This window comes from Branchiostoma lanceolatum, chromosome 14, assembly GCF_035083965.1.
Source record: "Branchiostoma lanceolatum isolate klBraLanc5 chromosome 14, klBraLanc5.hap2, whole genome shotgun sequence".
NCBI classification, from domain to species: Eukaryota; Metazoa; Chordata; class Leptocardii; order Amphioxiformes; family Branchiostomatidae; genus Branchiostoma; species Branchiostoma lanceolatum.
Genome location: NC_089735.1, coordinates 11,332,501 through 11,352,158, shown reverse-complemented (window position 1 = coordinate 11,352,158; position 19,658 = coordinate 11,332,501). Strand labels below are relative to the sequence as shown.

Below are 19,658 nucleotides of genomic sequence, written 5' to 3'. Positions count from 1 at the left end.
TGTCAAATCCAAGCCGTTGAAAGCACCGAACTCACCGTCAGAGAAGTAGGAGCCAATGAAGCCGAAGTTGCCATAAACATCTAAATCGGCGAGATCTGGCAGGGGCGTAGGCAGGTGGGTGGAGTTGCGCACCTTGTCGTTCAGGGAAAGCTTCTCTACGCAATACCTTTTCAAGGCTTCAAAACGTGGCGTCGTCGACTTGTCAATGCTTCGGCGCTGAATGCACACGTTCTTGAAGGGGTTGTGGACGGTTTTCACATCCAAGTCGTCAAATCCATGTCGCAGACAGGCGAGATCTGCTGGTACTGCAGTCGTGTTATCGATGTGGCGAACCTGCTCCACGTGTTGGAAGCGGTTTCCAAACAACATCATATCCAAGTCGTCATTGTCTTCGAAAGCAGGCGGGAACGCAGTCATGTGAGTGTACCGGCGCCTCTGATCCATAAGACTGTGCTCTTCTAGGCATTTTTTCCAACTTTCGAAAATTGACGGATTGTTGAGAATCTTTTCGGCAACGCGTGGCATCTCATTCTTCAACTGGTCTTTCAGACGGGTTATATTCAAGCCGTTAGGTCCGCTGTGAGCATCTGTAGTGCCGTGTTCAGCACCTGTGTGGTTCACACGGAGCAGAGTGGTTTCTCCGGAATGTGCGGAGTGCATCACGTCCTCTTCAGATCCAGGCTTCAGGCGGAGCAGAGTGGTTTCTCCGGAATGTGTGGAGTGCATCACGTCCTCTTCAGATCCAGGCTTCAGGCGGAGCAGAGTGGTTTCTCCGGAATGTGCGGAGTGTGTCACGTCCTCTGCAGATCCAGGCTTCAGGCGGAGCAGAGTGGTTTCTCCGGAATGTGCGGAGTGCATCACGTCCTCTTCAGATCCAGGCTTCAGGCGGAGCAGAGTGGTTTCTCCGGAATGTGTGGAGTGTGTCACGTCCTCTTCAGATCCAGGCTTCAGGCGGAGCAGAGTGGTTTCTCCGGAATGTGTGGAGTGTGTCACGTCCTCTTCAGATCGAGGTTTCAGGCGGAGCAGAGTGGTTTCTCCATAATGTGTGGAGTGCATTACGTCCTCTTCAGATCCAGGCTTCAGGCGGAGCAGAGTGGTTTCTCCGGAATGTGTGGAGTGTGTCACGTCCTCTTCAGATCCAGGCTTCAGGCGGAGCAGAGTGGTTTCTCCGGAATGTGTGGAGTGCATCACGTCCTCTTCAGATCCAGGCTTCAGGCGGAGCAGAGTGGTTTCTCCGGAATGTGTGGAGTGTGTCACGTCCTCTGCAGATCCAGGCCTCAGGCGGAGCAGAGTGGTTTCTCCGGAATGTGCGGAGGGCATCACGTCTTCAGTAGATGCGGGCTTCAGGCGGAGCAGAGTGGTTTCTCCGGAATGTGTGGAGTGTGTCACGTCCTCTTCAGATCCAGGCTTCAGGCGGAGCAGAGTGGTTTCTCCGGAATGTGTGGAGTGCATCACGTCTGCAGTAGCCTCGTCAATACCGGCATGGGGAGTCATGGCAACAACCTGAAATAAAATCAATACAACATCAAGCCATATATTTACCATTAAGTTTTGTTATGTTTTGATGGTCAAAAATTTTATCCAGTTGCTTGAGTAACTGCCATTTGGTGTATCTTATTACCTGGATGTCTAACCTTTATCAACGTAATAATAATAAGTTTATTGCAAGTTCTTGCCCGTAGGCTAATTGCAAGTACGTGTAACATGAAAGGACGGACAGACAATATATAACAATACAGCATGTGACTTTTCTAGTCTAAATACTAACACTAAATTCTATCTTATTTGGGTTTGACTTCTTTTTCCGAGACAGTGGAAGGCGAATGATCCCACTTTTTCTATAATGTGTAGGTTTTGTGATGTTAAGAGGAAAGTAGTTGTCTTTTTGTCTGTTAACATGGCATGTTTTCAAACTGTGTCTACCGATGGAATTGTTTCTTGACAGGTATGTTTCAGCATTAGCATTGCCTCGTGCTAAGCATCAGCTAGCTGAAGAATAGGGATGGATGTCACTCGAGGAAGAGTGATGGAGGTCACTCAAATCGTCCTTACGTAATCTGCACATCTTATCCAGTTGTAGAGACTGATTTGTCTTGAGATATTGTTTACCTGGATGTCAAACCTTCATAAATGATTTAATTGCATTGCTTCTAGTCTTTCTAAAGGTCTATACATTATTTAGCATATTTTTCCACCCCGTGTAGTCACGGTCTCGCTCACTTATTAGATTTTTACACTCCTTCTTTTTTATTCAAAGAAACCAATCAAATAATGCAAAAAAAAATGGAAAAGTGACGGCGGACTCAAGTTGTACACAACGTATATTATCGCCACCACTTGTATATTATGAAAAATAAACTATTTGACAAGACGCTAAAACGTATGAATAGTAAATGAATAGATATATAACAAATACCTAGTGCGAAAATGAGTCCGAAATCCCCTCCCAGAGGAAAAGCAAAAATAACACTTATACATAAAACGTTTAGTTGCTGTGATGTGGTCTTGTGTGGCTAACATAATTTTATACTCGTTACAACTTTAAATACCACATTTCGCATTTACAGCACATGTTATTAGCTAAGATGTGGGCTACAAGAGTACCTACCGCCGTCACAGCCACAAGCAGTAGTCCCGTAACGAAAATTTCTTTGAAAAACCACCGGCGTCCAGCTTGTGAGGTGTCGTCGCCGTCAGATGAAGGAAACATGACAGCTCGGGACCGCCGGCGTCTTCTTCGGCTACTAGTGCGCCGTCTCGACATGATTGTCTCAAGTCAGAACCAAACGACCGGAGGACTTTAAGTCTGTGACTGCCGCTCGGATTAGTTGTGACAGTAAACAAGTCTGGTCGAACACCGTTGTTAGGCTGGTTAAAGTTCTGGAACAGACGCTTCTTTTTCCCCAGTTCTAGAACAGCGTTTTAACGCAACTAGAGGTCCGCGACCTCATACCTTCGCGGAATGATGTATTGTTAATGTTTCTTACTGATTATGCAAATATGGTCCTAGTTTGCATAGATTATTTTTCAGTTAATCATCTTTTCCATCCAAATACTGATAGAAATATCCTATCTAGTTATAAAGAAGTAGGTTCCGTCACTTGAGATACATGAGTCGCACTTAAGAAATTATGTTCCTCGTGTGTTTTGATGAACCGACTAGAGCTAGAACCATACAATCCTACATATTCACCGTTGCCAAGAAGTGAGAAGAAGCCTAACCTGTATGGTAGACTACGATACTCGTACCAATATATGTATGCCTGTGCAGCAGAAATTCCTTTTTTTTTCATATTTTGTCCCGGACATGCTAGGGTTTTTTTTGGTGACAGGTAGCTTTTGATGCCAAGAAGAAGTTGTGTAATTTTGGTCCTCCTAGCCTATTGTTCTGGAACTGCAAGGGTGTTTTTGTTAAGATATTTCAAAGAGGATAACTGGACATATGAACAACACATTTCCATGATATTTGGCAAACTGGTAGCTTAGACAGAGATGTACACAATTAGATGCAAATTATGTAAACTAGGACTTAATTTGCTTGACTTAATTGATGAAGAAATTCTATAATTCCCGTGTTTTGTTTTCCATAGAGGACTTTGATACGTGTTACATATCATTCACTTCAGATGGAACATGAACCGATAAGAATTATGCAAATACGGGCCTAATTTGAAAGTGCGAAAGTGCCATAATTCATCTCAGTGGCAAATAATGGGAATTTCATACTTGTGGCGTGTGTAAGTTACTAATAGTTAAAGGTCTACATAAGTCATGACCATGCACAGATTTATTTGAATAATTGAAATATCTCATGGAGGTATGAGGTCTCCGAACTTTTGTTGTTTTGTTCTTCTTTGACTTCGAAATTGACTATCTATGATATTGATATCCATTTTCTGAAATATTTCTATCAGTTTACAGCATGTATTTTCTCATTTTGCAGCTGCTTTTTACGATTTATTGTGTAGATTGGTACAGTTGTTGACCTTATCCCAGGGAAACACTTTGAGTTGAAACGGGATGTACACCCGGATGCTCCGAAAAGTGCTGAATGTCACCTGGGAGGACCGTATGACAAACTCCGTACTCTACGGCGATCTTCTCAGACTCTCCCAGAAGATAAGGCACCGAAGGATGGCACTGGCTGGACACTGCGTCCGGCATACCGAGCTGGCAGCCAGCCAGCTTATCCTCTGGGAGCCAACAGAGGGAAGGAGGAAAAGGGGCAGGAGACGCACAACCCTCATAGACAACCTAAAAAGGGATGCTGGGCTCAGTGACATTCCTACAACAGAGCTGAGATCGCTAATGGAAGACCGGACTGAGTGGAGCAGAAGGACTCATTGTCTCCCGAGATGACATCATTGATGTCCTCGTTCAAGGTTCAAGGTGAAACGGTTTTCACTAGCAGCTGAAATGGTAAGGACGAAACATTGAAGATCATTGAAGGGACTACACAAGGTCGAGATGAATTGATTGCTCCTACTTACATGTGCTATGGCTGAAATAGGTCTTACACAACAGGAAAGCGGTTTGGCCGACGAGTCTGCGAGCTCTAAAGGGACATTTTCGGCAAGAAAACAGCCGGCGTTTGTTCTCTCATGCGGGATCGGCCGACGTTCGCAGGTCCCTCTTGTCCAATTTGATGGGATAAATTTTGAATTGAAAAATTCGCTGGAATCTCTGGAAATTTTACAATCAGGCAACTATCCGGCGATTACCACAAGATTCTGCCGAAGTTCGCTGACAGTGAAGTTAACCGGCCAGACGTTCCTTAATATGGGCACAGAAGATCCTACAGATTTATGCAGACGGCCTTCAAATGGACAAATTTGTCGCGCAGGCGATTTTCCTACGTGCATACCAGGCGCATCTCCTGTGTCAAGATGCAACGCTCTTTCACTTCAAAGGTATAGTTTCAACAGCTCCGAAGCATCTATGGCAGCCGCGATTTTCTACTGCCGAGGGCGAAACTCTCACATGTCCGACGCAGAGAGGGGGTCCGCGACTGAATCACAAATTATCTGATCTCTGCTCATTCGTTTATCATCAAAGAGGACATTTTTGTGCGCTGACCCACTGGATAATATCGAACCTAATTGGTATGACGAAATACGTCTGTTGTTAATCAAAGTTACTTATCTAAAGTCGGCAGGGGTCGCCCTACTGCGCAAAGGCCCAGGAGGGTGGTTAACTTGATAAATGGACGGCGTTTTCTTCGTCTTCGTCTGCGTCAATTTACAGCATGTATTTTCTCATTTTGCAGCTGCTTTTTACGATTTACAGTATGGTTGAAAACGTTTTATTTTTTTTTGGGGGGGGGGTGAAAATTGATACACGCGCGAATGTCATCCGTATAACTAAATCAGCATCGCCTAAGAGCAAACGGTGTCCTGTAGAAGTGTTCTCAAGGCCACAAAGGCAGCCATTTGATTAGATACCATAGGGTGCCTTGGGCTGTTCCAGGCCAAGGTTTGTAACAAGCCAACTCAAGTTTCTGTGCGTCACCCTGAAGCGTTCTAGCATTGTTCGAAGGCCGAATAGATTTAGTAAGAATGTTTTCCACCTTTCACAGTATATTTCAGTCAATAAAATGGCACAATTTTGACAGGCTTGTTCGTGTCAATAGCAAAATTCTTAAGACTATTGAAAGCATTATCCTGACAATAAGATTTTTCGGCAATTTTGATAGGATATTCTTGTCAATAAGCTTTTTTTGGTACTATTGACAGGTTATACCTTGTAGATAACACCTCATGATTCTATCAACTCTAACCCTGAAGATAATCCTGTAAAATGGTAAAAAAAATGTATTAACGAATCCATGAGCAGGAATAATTGATTTGAATGATAAGCAAATTGATGTTAAAAAAGAAACCCTGGCCGGGATTGACAGGAACATTCTGTCAATAGCCATGTCCGTATTTTGAAACTTTCATAAAAGTGTAGCTTGCTCACTGACTTTATTGCGTAGGGTAGTGTTCAAACACATTTCTGCTGCTAGTGTCTACAGGCTGAACAGTAATTCAGACATTCAACACTTATTTTAGTTTATCTTTATTGAGCTAGCACAAGTGTATGTTCATTTTCTCTTCTAAACTCAACTCGTTCTATTGTTGGAATGTAATAAAATGTCAACTGAACTGTCGTTAACTTTGAAATTTAAGAGCGTATGTCGCCCTATTGTCTGACATAATTTTGTTTTAAAATACTGAGTACACTATAACAGGTACCAGGATCAACAATACGTCATAGAACTGAAAGTTATAGACAGATTACATTGCATGGTTTAGAAAAAAGGAAGGGTGCATACATGCACATATACTATATTCATATACTGTATATACAAGCTATAATATAATATTTACTTTCTTGCAAACGTTTCTACAGATTTGATTCACGATGATTTTCTGAAAAGCTGATAAAATCCCTTTCGCAGGTTATTATTATAATAACCATATATGATCGGGTTGATGCCGCAGTTGGTGAAGGCAATACAGTGTACAAGCGGGAACACGTAGTGGTACAGGATGACGACCGTGTCGTCTGTCAAGTTAGCAAAGATGGAAACAATCGTTAAGATGTGTAAGGGTAGCCAGGATATCGCAAAAACGACCACTACTATCAACAATATCCTGATGACGTGCAGCATCTTTTGTGAGTGAACAACTTGAGGGGCATTCGGTATGTGGATGGTGACACTATCCGACCGGGAGTTGTACGACACGAAGGGTTCCTTACTGATCACAGCTAGCGTTCTGTTTTGGCTTGTCCCAGGCTTGGGCCTGTACCAGAGCCTCATGCTTATTCTCATGTACAACACAGCAATGATGGACAAGGGAATGAGGTAGCTCATGGCAAATAGGCACAGCGCGTAGCCAGCGTGGTAGTACTGTCCTGGCCAAACCTCCTCACAAGTTGTCATCACTTTGCCGTCTGACGTGTAGACGCCTGCAGACAGAGGAACATTTATTAACCCCCCATCAAACTGCGAAAACAAGACAATCAGACAGACAAAAAAATACATCCCCTTAATCATTAGTCTCTTCCACTGAACCCATGACCTGGACTATCATGTTTGATTATATGACTTAGTTCTACCACCTCTGAACTCTATTTCCTTTCACTTCGGCAAGTCTGACATTTGCGGTCATCTTTCCACTCACTCACTCACTCGCTCGCTCGCTCGCTCGCTCGCTCACTCACTCACTCACTCACTCACTCACTCACTCACTCACTCACTCACGCACTCACTCACTCACTCACTCACTCTTATTCATTCATTCATTCACTCACTCACTCGCTCGTTCACTCACGCACTCACTCACTCTCATTCATTTATACATTCATTTATTCACTCACTCACTCACTCACTCACTCACTCACTCACTCACTCACTCACTCACTCACTTCCTGTCACTCTACAGACACACACCGGCATAACAAACACAACGGACACGCCGAAAATAAAGACTCCGTGTAGTGAAAGGTGTAGACTGGACCTTGGTAGGTTGTGCTCGTTAACACGAGGCCCTGCGGCACGCATGTACCCGCCGCCGCGACCCACACGCCGACCAGGATGTACCTCATCGCTGTCATGGTGACGCCCGAACTGGTGGGGCGGACTACTGCGTAATATCTGGAGGGTACAATTTATCGGTGATGAAGGTTATACATCCAAGTAATAAGACACGCAATGAACAGTTGCTCAAGCAACTGGATACGACTGGATAGAATGAGGAAATTGCGCATGTACATCGATTTTCAGAGTACTGATAACTTTGAATACGGTGTCTTCAAAATATAAGATGTCTAGCGACATTTGCCAAAACAAAACTCAAGAAAACACTCTTCATAATGGGGGAAATATGAGATATCATTCTAATTGTATATCCCGAGCTACCCTGCTATCAAATTGATTTCACGTCATTTGAGCATCCAAAAAAAGACAGATCTCTTAATAGTCAGTCAATGATCTCAATGACATTTCAATTATCTTTCAATGACCTTCAGGGTCTTCAGATAATGTCGCAATGACCTATCAGTGATATCAATGATTCTTAGTTAATGATCAGTTGTCAAATGTTCTCAGTCCTGTACAAATGAAGCATCTGTTTCCACTATTGTTTGTTATCTTGTCATCTTGTTGGTGTATGAGGGAGCATCAGGCTCAAGCCTCATGCGTCAAACCCCTGCGTGTAGAATAACCCAAAACACTTATCGAGAAAAGTAGGGGCGTGCTTGGCCAAATACGCGTGCCGCATTGCACTACTAGCTAACGCCATAAAAGCGTTATGCTTCTTTCTCAGTCTGAGGTCGCCCGCTTTCCTTATGGACATTATGGTGTATAACTTGTGTGACGTCTTAAGCCCCCCTCTCACCTGACCCGCGGCACGCTGGCGGCGTCGCTGCAGCCGATCAAATTGACAATGCACTCAACGAATTTCATCGACAAAAAACCTAATGTTTTTAAGCTTTGTGTGTTTTGTTGTCTTTTTGGTCAAACTTGTACGTTTTGAATGATATTCCCGTTATAAAGCCAAGGGTAACACAAATCCAGTTTAGGACGCAGCGACGCCGTCAGCGTGCCGCGGGTCCAGTGGGAGTCTTTACCTGTCCACAGCGATGGCGATCAGCGTGAAGACAGAGGCAGACACAGACAGAACTTGCACCGTCAGAAACGTCTTGCACATGACGTCACCAAACGGCCAACCTGGGAACATCAAGACGGAAGATTTTATGTACTCACATCTATACCTTAGACGTCTTGACTTTATTGACGCAAACACAGGCAAGAATTCAAGGTACAAAGTATATGCATCTATCACCATGCAGACTTAACGCTACATTGTCTACGATTTATATGTATATATTTGGCCATTTGTATACATGGTAAAGATCGTCTGATTAATGGCACAAAAAAATTATGACTGCTCCGCCATAGAAGGTACCTATTGCCGAAGGGCCCGAACCAATCTAGTGTAGTCTGGACCCTTCCTCTCCCTCTCTTATACTTAAGTTGAGAACAGACATGTACCCCAAAATCGTAAGCATTACTGAAGAATATAGCTGTATAACACCGAACAACCAAATTTATCTTAACAGCTATTTCCTCTCTCGACTCAGGAGAATATATGTACTTATGGCTAGGGGCGTTCTTTCGGATGGGACGCAAAGGAACGTTTGCGTTTAGGAACCCACCCCGCTTTCATGTATCAAGAAGAGTAGGGATCGTTCCCTATTTGAGTGGATCAAACCTTACAGTCCGGACTTACACAACTAGTACCTAACGTACAAAACTGCTGCTTTGAAATTATCTACCAGTTATGCCAAAAAAACAAACAAACAAACAAACAAACAAACAAACAGCTTACTTGTCATGATGCTGTCCGCCAGGTTGAACGGTAAGCAAAAGACGCCGACCATGAGATCGGCCACGGCCAGATTGGCAATGAAGACGTTCGTCACTGTCCGTAGGTTCCTGTTGAGGACCACCACCACGATGACCAGAATATTCCCCACCACGCAGAGCAGGAAGATGGACAGATACGCCAGCACGAAGATCACGAGAACAGCCGCGCCCTGTCTGTATTTGTCGTAGATGAATCGCTCTCCATTCCAGGTGTAGTTATGGTCGCTAAAGTCTGAAATATTTGAGATGTTCGGGCTCGGTTCACTCGCCATGCTTGGTACTGTTGTTCCTTTTATCCCAGGGAGACACTTCGAGTTGAAACGGTTTCCACTAGCAGCTGAAACGGTAAGGACGAACCATTGAACGGACTATACCAGATCGAGATGGATTGATAGCCCACAAATCTTGCGCTAGGCTTGAAAGAGGTTTTGCCGAGTCTGCGAACACTAAAAGGACATTTTTGGCAAGAATACGGCCGGCGTATTCTCGATCACTGCACGATTCTATAGGCGGGATCGGCCGACGTTCGCAGGTCCCTCTTGTCCAATATGATGGGATAAATGTTCAAGTGAAAAATCCGCTGGACTCTCTGACAATTTTACAATTAGGCGACCTTCCGGCGTAGATTCGGCTGAAGTTCGCTGACAGTGAAGTTAACCGGCCAGACGTTCCTGAATATGGGCACAGATGATCCTTACTACAGATCTATAGATTTATGCAGACGACCTTCATATGGACGAATTTGTCGCCTAGGCGATTCTCCTACGTGCATGCCAGGCGCATCCAATCTCCTTTGTCAAGATGTAACGCTCTTTCATTTCAAAGGGATAGTTCCAACAGCTCCGAAGCATCTATGGCAGCCGCTATTTTCTACCACTGCCGAGAGCGAAACGCTCACATGTCCGCAGAGAGGGGGTCCGCGACTACCGCTGTATCACAAATTATCTGATCTCTGCTCATTCGTTCATCATTAAAGAGGATATTTTTGTGCGCTTATCCACTCAATAAAATTGATCCTAATTGGTATGACGAAAAACGCTTGTTGTTAATCAAAGTTACTTATCTAAAGTCGGCAGGGGTCGCCCTACTGCGCAAAGGCCCAGGCGGGTGGTTAACTTGATAAATGGACGGCGTTTTCTTCGTCTTCGTTTTTTCTTCTTTAACAACTCATCTGATACAAATGTCATATAGAATACGAGGGGATTACTGATGATGAGAGAAACATGAAGGTTGGCCCCGCTTTCTTTTATTGTTCCTTTGTATCCTACCTTGAAACAGACGTTTATATATAGAGGCTGAGTAAAATACGACGTTTTATCTTCTATTTTTGTCGCACGTGTAAAATGTACCAACAAAAGAAGCTACAAACTGGCTAGATCCAGAACCAGAATTCTAGATACAGACAAGATTTCATCTTTGATACGTGATTTTCAGTAAAGAGACAATAAAGACGGCTAAAATAACCCAAGCTTCACTATATCACACTTCTAGCAGCTCTTCCACTAGTCAGGACAGTGAACCGTCAAACTGTCATCGAATTTCAGCCGAATTTGTTGATCGCCAGAAGTTGGCCAACCTTCAACTTCACCAGAGAGTGGAGCGTATTTCTCGCCTGAAAATCTTAGCCCCCCGGAGCGGAGCTTGTATAGCGGACTAAAGCTAAAAAGACTGGACTCCGGGCTAGAAAATTTAACCGCTTACATTGGACGGGGCTCGCCCTGCGAACATAAAACGATCCCTACAAATCTCGCAGTGGTCGGAAGGATACCGTCTGGATTCCGACCGAAAATGTCTTTTGAGCCGTCGCAGGCGAGCTAGTACAGTAGAAACCACTTAATTGCACCTCGGATAAACGCACATTCCATTTAACTGCACCGAATCCCCAAATCCCAAACCGGTTCCCTTTCACTGCATTGTTAGTGATTCCGCATATCTGCACCACGCATGGTCGCCAATGCCGGATAACTGCACCAAAATGTTTCAAAAATCCTCGACAAGTTAACTTAAAAGGTGCGCTAAAATCGGCAACGCGGTACAAATGAGCCGATAAGTGCCTATGTAGCGGCACAATACCGCCAATATGTCTAAAATTGTTTTCACTTACAAAGGAAGGTGGTCTCCATTGACAATCACGTTGATAGCGATCCTATGGGAAGTTCTGGGCGGGTCACAGGGCGTGTCGTCGGCATAAAGAGACGCACGCCTGCCAAAGGCGGTATTGCGTTTTGGCAGATAGCATGCTGTATTCAATAAAAATTGGTCTCTACCTGTACACTGTCTTATTACTGTGAATGTATTTAAGTTTGCGGGAATTTGATTTCGCGTTAAGGATGACGTGGGGTGTTGTCGGCGGTTTCAGGTTCGCGACAGCGCTATATTCACATACTGCTGCTGGCGCTTACTGATTTCACTCACTGTGTCCTGAGACGTCTTTCCTGAGAATTTGAAATTTACTGTTTTCATACATAAACGTGGCCCTAACAAGAGGTAGAATCTACGGTTTTACCGCACTGTACCTGTATAACGAAAGCTTTCTAACATCTAAATGCGTACTAACAAGTTCATACAGCACATCGAGGTTTATAAACTATTCACTTCCTGTATGATACAGTGTACTACCGGTCCAGCTGGGCAATTTCGCATAATTGCACCAGCCGGATAATTGCACCAAATGCGCTGGCAAATGGGGTGTCCAGTTAAGCGGATTCTACTGTACATGTATTTTCCTACTGTGTGATACGCTAGCTTGACACCGACTTTAATCGGCTGCCACGTTGTGCGCCAAGAAAAAACTGTCGAGTCTCATCAACAGCATTTTCATAGGCGAAGTAGTGCTGGTATTTCACTCGGATTATAGCCACCAAATCTATCCTTTGAAAAGTTTGGAAAGCAGCTTTCATAAGATGCCATTCCGACATACATGTAGTGCGTACATTATTAGAGAAGCAGACAAAATATACCAAATGTACATTGTTCCTAGATATTATTCGGAAACCGTATAATAATCAGACTTGCCGCGAATCAATGCATCTTCACAAGTGATTTAATGTAATCCTACATGTAACACTTGTCCGGTTCCCACCATTCTAACCAAAAAGAAAACATTTGACTCACCAACAGTTTGCTGTCAAACGTTGAAAATCTGTCCAACAACAAGTCTTGAGCCTTCTTGCTTGCTTTCGATTCAATCTCTTGAAGTCCACTGCGCCTCCAGTAAAGAGATGCTCATTATGATATACCCAGAAACACCCTTTCTTGTCTTCTCATATTTCTAGAGCCGTTGTCCCATTAGAAAATGTACCTGTTAGGTAACGGTTCAGACTCTTTGGTGACAGTGATTGACATGTGCTCGAGGCTTTTCTAGCTGGGGAGGTCTGTTAGAGTAAAAAAGAGCCAGCATCCTGCTTAGCAACCGTTGATATTGATGCAACCTGAGGCTAAAAAACGTCCACTTGAGTGAAAACAATTATCTATTTGGCCGGTAGACGTTAACCTGATTCCCTTTAATCTTCCTGCTGCAGTAATTAACATAGTCGGTTTTACCTTTTTGTGAAGAAGTCTTATTTAAACAATTTACCTGGATTGCTATGTAAATGAGTTATTGGAGAGGTTCAAGAAGCCTCTGTTAGAGAGCTGTTGGACCACAGGGGCTACTGCTGTAGTGTGTGTGTGTGGGGGGGGGGGTGAAATGTGCTTTGGGTTTCCCATCGGGGGTGTTCTATTTCAGTAAGACGAAGTGAATTAGCCTGAACCATGACGTCCCATGTAGCGTGCGTAGTCCAGTGGTTAGCGATCTTACCTGTGGAACTAGAAGCCCCGGGTTCGATCCCGGCTGTGTCGCTCACCGCTCTCTGTCGGAAAGAGCTAGGGCAATGAACCTTTAAAATACTGTACATAGCGCCTGTCCTCTCTGTCACGACCAGTGGAAGACTAGCTCATCTGTTCATTGAGTTCATTTGAGCTAAACTGGTTCGAGATTACTTTCATTTGCCGATAACAGGACCCCAACGTCTTTGATGTCCTTGAAGCTATCGGGAACTTCCGCCGAGGTTTAGTACGAGTACTCAATACTAACTCTTGTCTTCTTGTGATATTCTTTTAAATTGTCACGAAGATTATGTTCTCCTCAGTGTTTATGGCTTTGTTTGTGGTTTTGTTTTAACAGCAGAAGATATTGATGAATATGTTATGAAATTCTATCCATCGGCCATCGGCCGGGAAATTTAATATGTGCTTAGGTGTAGATGAATCGAAACAAAATATTAGTCTTATTATGGGCCTCCTAGTATTTTTGGATTGGGATTGCAGCGGAAGGTTCTGTTATGATGTCTCACAGTGTTTTGAACAAGATTGTAATGAGTCATGACTTATAGTGGAAAATAGCTTTCAGTAGGATTGTAAGGCCCAGCACTTACATGTAGCTAATGTCGTTTTAAAAAGCGGACCAGATTTTCTTGTATTTCCACAAAGTGAGGTATTATATATCTATCTTTTAGTTTTTCAATGTTAGAATGTAGCTGCTTACCAATTAATGTTTTGCATTATGCTTCTTATAGACCACGTGTGGTCATATGTGCATTTAGCCCATCTAGGCAGGAATATGCAATAAAGACTATTATTATTATTTCTAAGTGCCTATGTGAAGGGCCGTAACAGGAGTACATTGGTGGAAGTATGCCGGTAGGGGAAGCATGGCCGCAGTTACTGACACCTGAACATACAGAACAACTCACAGCTTAAAAGAAGATGAAGGTTTCGTTCCACACACTTTATAAGACTTAGCGCCCCTACATCAATGTCACGTACTGTTTGTGATGATGCTGTATGTATGTATATATATATATCTATATATGTGTACATGCAAGTCCAGCATAGGAGCAGCATTGACACCTGCGCTCTGCCATTCATGCTTCATGTTTACATTGAGCCGCTAGCTTCGCTTTGTCACCGGAGCGTTTCTGGCCAGAAGCCAACAAAGTCTGTTCAGATACAATGAACAGTTTCCATGGGAGGAGCCTAAAAGCAGAAGTAGTGTCGACGGCAGGTGGGCACACGCTGAATGCACGGACACCTGGCAGTGCCGCTTTGGAATAACAGGTATGACTTCAAACCGGTATTCCCTCGTTACCTTTCTTCGTAGAGAAGACGTTCCCTACGATATAAGATCACATACGCCTAGGTTTGAGTGCACATAATGACTGGGTTTGGTGGGTGAAGCTAAAAAGCCGACGTTGAGTTGTACCGTCTGTTGCAGGTAGACTGAATGCACACACAGTGTCTCCCTTTGTTCGGTTAGTTAGGAAACTTTGAAGGCAGGTCATAAATTTCTTGCTTATTTTCAGAGGAAAGACTTCCACTACGACGGGGGTTAGAGTTAGCCACGGTCCACCAATTACGAATAATTTCGGTGGGTGAAGCCTGAAGTCGGGAGTTCAAGTATTCAAACTCGACCGTACGACGCCATTTTGCACACCGACTGGATTCTCACCGTAGTGTCGCTGTTTGTCCAACAACATAGGCAGGAGGTAAGAATCCCAACCCTGTCGATTATATAAACGTAGGGAGCAGTTCTAATGGGACCAGCATGAGACTGACTGTTTTGTTGACCTTGTGGAGGAAGTATATGGTGTAGTTATACACGGAAGATATTTTTGCTTTCACTTCCGACCAAATACGACAGGACTTTACCCTGAAACTGCCACTCAGACAAAAACTAGAGTTCTGAGATTAGTACATGACTTACGTCAATTATTTGCTGATCGACTGGGCAATACTTTCCAATGATGATATACGCTAAAGACATACAGGGGGGAGACAGCAGATAACACCCATTTGTTTGTATCTTGTGAAAATAATGAACTACTAACTCACATTCCTTGCTTTCAGTACCTTAGCGATGCAGTACAAAGTCGGCAGCATGCTGGGAAAGGGGGCGTTTGGAGAAGTCTACAGGGCCAAAGACACCATGGGACGCACCTTTGCGTTGAAGATACTAACACTTCAAGACGATACAGAAGTAAGAGCTGCAAACAGGGAGCTTAAGCCTTTATTACAATTGGCACAAAGGCCCCATGAACATATCCTTCCATTCTTACATCACTGTTATGAGAACAACAAGCTTCACCTTGTGCTTGAGTATTGCGAACAGGGAACACTGAATGACCTGTTGCTCAGGCAAAGCTGGGATGACAAGGTAGAGTTGCGTTTAATGGCAGAAATAGCGGACGGGGTAAGCTTTCTACATGACAACAATATCGTACACAGAGATCTAAAACCAGATAACATTCTCATATCTGGCAGCGAACAAACCCCTGTGGTCAAAGTGGGTGACTTCGGGTTGGCTAAAATCTGTGGGCAGGGCGAGGAAAGTTTTGTTCTTTCTGCCGATAACTATTATATGTTAACTTACAATGGCACAAAATTCTTCATGCCCCCTGAGATACTATTGCATAACCCTTACACGTGCAGGTGTGATGTATTCTCAATGGGAGTCATCTTCGTATCTATGTTTGTGCGGACAAAGATACCATCGCGATCGTCTGAATCAAAGCCAAAGGTTGTTGCTTTCGTGCGCGGAAGGTACGACGTGGTCCCTATTGGCATTGCGCAAAACCAAACCGAGAACTTTTCCCTGAAAGAGGAAATTCTTCGAGGACTAGATGAGCATCCCTTTAAGGATTTGTGTTTGTTGATGCTAAGTAAAGATCATCATGTCAGGCCCCCAGCGCGCGATGTTCTTGATAAGATTAGAAGTATCCAGCATTTAGTGCCACAGAACGGCACCCAAAACAGTCCGATACATTACATGGCCCAGGACCCTCAGATAACTTACAGGTGCCGGCCCCAGCCCATGCCCAGTCCAGTCTCAAACAGGACCCGTCCCAGTCCAGGCTCTAATAGGCCCCGGCCCAGTCCAGGCTCTAACAGGCCCCGTCCCAGTCAGGCAACTGTGAGAAAACCTCAACCCGTTATAGTGGTAGGTGCTGTATGTGTAGGTGCCATTGCTGGTTTTTCATGTGGAGGGGCAATGGGAGCAGTTGGTGGGGCAATATTGGGACTGGGCTTTGGATATTTTTTCGGATAAATCGACCAATGTTAGCATGGCTGTGATTTATTGAACTGCCCCTTACGCCTAGTTCGTTTATAGCAATCTCTGACATTCGACAAGTGTCTCAAAGAATTTCAAAATTAAGGGATATTCTTAAGCGCGAAATTTACTCAAACCATAAATCAACTGACATTTTCAAATTCTATATTTCCCAACATGTACAAATTTCAAAGTAAACATGGAAGAAAACGTTCACTGCTAAGTTAGCTTTTAGAGTGCTGTAGCAGCGCTTTGTAAATATGATCCCATGAAACCCAGACGTCGGGGCTATGCTTCCATAGGGGTGATGATCACAAGTGCCGAGCGAACAGAGAACTGCCAACCGTTAGCCGGTTATAGACATTTTGTTGTTCGGGTTATAAAAGGGAGGGGGAAATTGATGCGGAATCCATGGAAAGTAAAGTCAGAGAAATCCTATCAACCGGCAAATTACTGCGCAGTTTCCAGACGATCCATATGTAGCACATGAATTTGTCTCCTAGACATATAACGCTATAGTGAGCTTTCAAAACGAATCTAATTACTGTACATTGTCAAATCATAGGCTGGATTTTCACATGGCATGCAGTGAAAAAAAAACCCTAAAATATAGCGCGTGTATTTGTAATCAGTTGGTAGTGACCACACATTTGTACATATGTTATGAAGGCTTTACAAAAGGTTTGCAAATGGAGCTAGCTCAACGGAGCAAGCTCCAAGGAAGTGATTAGTACAGCTCTTATTGAATGTGTATTTTTGAGCCATTGATGTGCGCATTGTTGTCAATATGACTATTCTTAATGCACCGTAGCGAGAATACATGTAGTATTGATATTTTGTACGACTAGAAAATGTAGGTCGTTGGATGATACCGAAGTGCTGGCTTCAAGTTGATTGACGTGTGTACATGTCACATATTAGAACCCATTTAGTAGCAAGCTGTAGTAACTTTACCATAATGTATAAGATATTTGATAGGAATTCATTATACAAAGAAATATTATCATGCAGTGAAACAAGTTTTAATCATATGTGAAGCCTGGAATCCTCGTAATCATTTCGTCTTGCTGTTATTTTGTTTGAGTACACTTTTAAGTGCATATCCATCGCTTTTGTCATGTTACAACAATAGAACATTCGTTGCCCATATTGTTGACGAACAAAAATTGCTTGGTTATGATATACCCTGATGTTTTGTACTGTGTTTTTGTTTTTCGTCTGATATGTCTCTCTCTCTCTCTCCCTCTCTCTCTCTCTCTCTCTCTCTCTCTCTCTCTCTCTGTATGCGTGTGCATGTATGTATGTGTGTGTGTGTGTGTGTGCGTGTGTGCGTGTGTGTGTGTGTGTGTGTGTGTGTGTGTGTGTGTGTGTGTGTGTGTGTGTGTGTGTGTGTGTGTGAGTCCGTCCGTCCCTCCTTGCAATGTAATAGACTCGAAGTTTACAGTACAGGTCGAAAGCCGCACTTGAACAGTCCTTGATCGGTTGGCTTCCTTCCTTCTTGGGTTTCCACAACAACGTTTTTCCTTTTGAATTTGACCACAACTGTGAGCCCACAGAGCCACCCCCCCCCCCCCCAAGGCCATCGGCATGGGGGCCAAACTGATTAATGACGTATACCGTGGACAGACTTTCCAAGGTGGGCCTTACAAACTAAGAATAATAATGAATATATAAAAGATAAATGAAAGAGGACCATGACTTTGTGTTTCTTTATCCAACAAAGCAACGACGCTTGAATTTCAACCCAGTGAAAAGAATACCTATTGAGCCGGTTGTTTTGAAACGATACATTACCACATCACGAGATGGTCACACGTTGGGGAAACCCCATTGAAAAGCCGACAAACATTATAGAATGCGTCTACATTCTCCCGAGCTCGTAAGGTATTGCAAGTGGAAGAACATTCCTGTCCAGCCTGTTGCATATTGTACGTAAGATAAGAACTTCACACACGTTTCACAATTGAGCTATCTATGATCTGCGTATCAGGTGAAATAACAGTGTTGTACCTATAGCAGAGGGCAAGTGGATTGGCGAAAATAATACTGAGGTGAGTTGCACCTGCACTGTACAGGGAGCTATTGAATATCGACCAAAAAAAGGTTCACTCATATACATTATTCAATGTCATTTTTAGCGTAGTTTTACAATGTACTCCAGGTGTAGAATATGGCATCCGATAATTCTTACACAACCAGTAAAACTTTGAATTCAATTGAATTCAGTAATTTTCATGCCTATTGCCTAATGTTCGTTCTTTGTTAGGAACCTAGAAAAAAGCGATGTTCTTTGCATACGGCATTCGGTATATTATGGACCCTAGATATGCAATGCTGTTTTACCGATAACAAATTTAATGTGATATTCAACGCTAACAGTAAAATGTATAGAATTTCATTCGGTTTCAAAACAACAGCCAAAACTTCCCTTTTCTGGGACTGTACCATTATCCGTAACGGGGGCTCTCGTGGGATACGGAAGATATTATCATATGCAGCATTTGTCGGTATTATAAGAACTATTTCTTTTTATTCTAATGTTGAAATTTCAATTTAGTCGGTCTCATCATACGATCATAGACAAAACCTTTATTCTAAGGTAAACAGAAAATAGACAAAATCTGTGACTTGAATAGCGTGTCCCAATGAACTGTAGGTCACGTATAGAATTTCATTCTGTTTCAAAACAAAAGCCAAAACTTCCCTTTCCTGGGACTGTACCACTTTCAGTGATAGGAGCTCTCTTCGGATACAAAAAAATGATATCTTATACAGCATTTGGCAGCATAAGGATGTATTTTTGTTCAATCGTGAATCATATCATCACCGAAACTTTCATATATGGTAAAGATGAAAGAGTCGTAAGTCAGACTTAACCTTAAGATTCTTTTTTATACAAGAATATAACATATACCAAAGAAGAGACTTTACTTCTTTCATCACTTAGGAATCGAGTTCCCGACCTCCGATTTATCCATAGGCAGTCCTACATAGGCGATACTACACCGTTCATTTCCAGACACAACCAGGGGTAAGTTTGTAATACCACGACAGAAAATATACAGAATACCGTGCTCATGAAACAGATACCATTGTAACTTAGCAGACTGTGACACAATAGCGTGTCCCAATGAACTGTAGGTCACAACATGCACATGT

The 19,658-nt window shown here is 43.3% G+C and overlaps 2 protein-coding genes across 2 annotated transcripts; one reads left to right on the top strand and one right to left on the bottom strand.

The window, feature by feature from the left end:
• Positions 1 to 6,139: 6,139 nt before the first annotated feature.
• Positions 6,140 to 8,752, bottom strand: LOC136449008 (neuropeptide FF receptor 2-like). The gene is made up of 3 exons (XM_066448764.1): positions 8,614 to 8,752; positions 7,503 to 7,639; positions 6,140 to 6,951 (listed from the first exon to the last, which is right to left on the bottom strand). The coding sequence occupies exons 1-3, from the start codon at positions 8,721 to 8,723 to the stop codon at positions 6,398 to 6,400; spliced, it is 801 nt and encodes a 266-aa protein (XP_066304861.1). The 5' UTR covers positions 8,724 to 8,752; the 3' UTR covers positions 6,140 to 6,397.
• Positions 8,753 to 14,383: 5,631 nt separating this feature from the next.
• LOC136448561 (serine/threonine-protein kinase PDIK1L-like) lies at positions 14,384 to 16,578 on the top strand. The gene is made up of 3 exons (XM_066448174.1): positions 14,384 to 14,509; positions 14,755 to 14,937; positions 15,299 to 16,578. The coding sequence occupies exon 3, from the start codon at positions 15,309 to 15,311 to the stop codon at positions 16,494 to 16,496; it is 1,188 nt and encodes a 395-aa protein (XP_066304271.1). The 5' UTR covers positions 14,384 to 14,509; positions 14,755 to 14,937; positions 15,299 to 15,308; the 3' UTR covers positions 16,497 to 16,578.
• Positions 16,579 to 19,658: the final 3,080 nt, after the last annotated feature.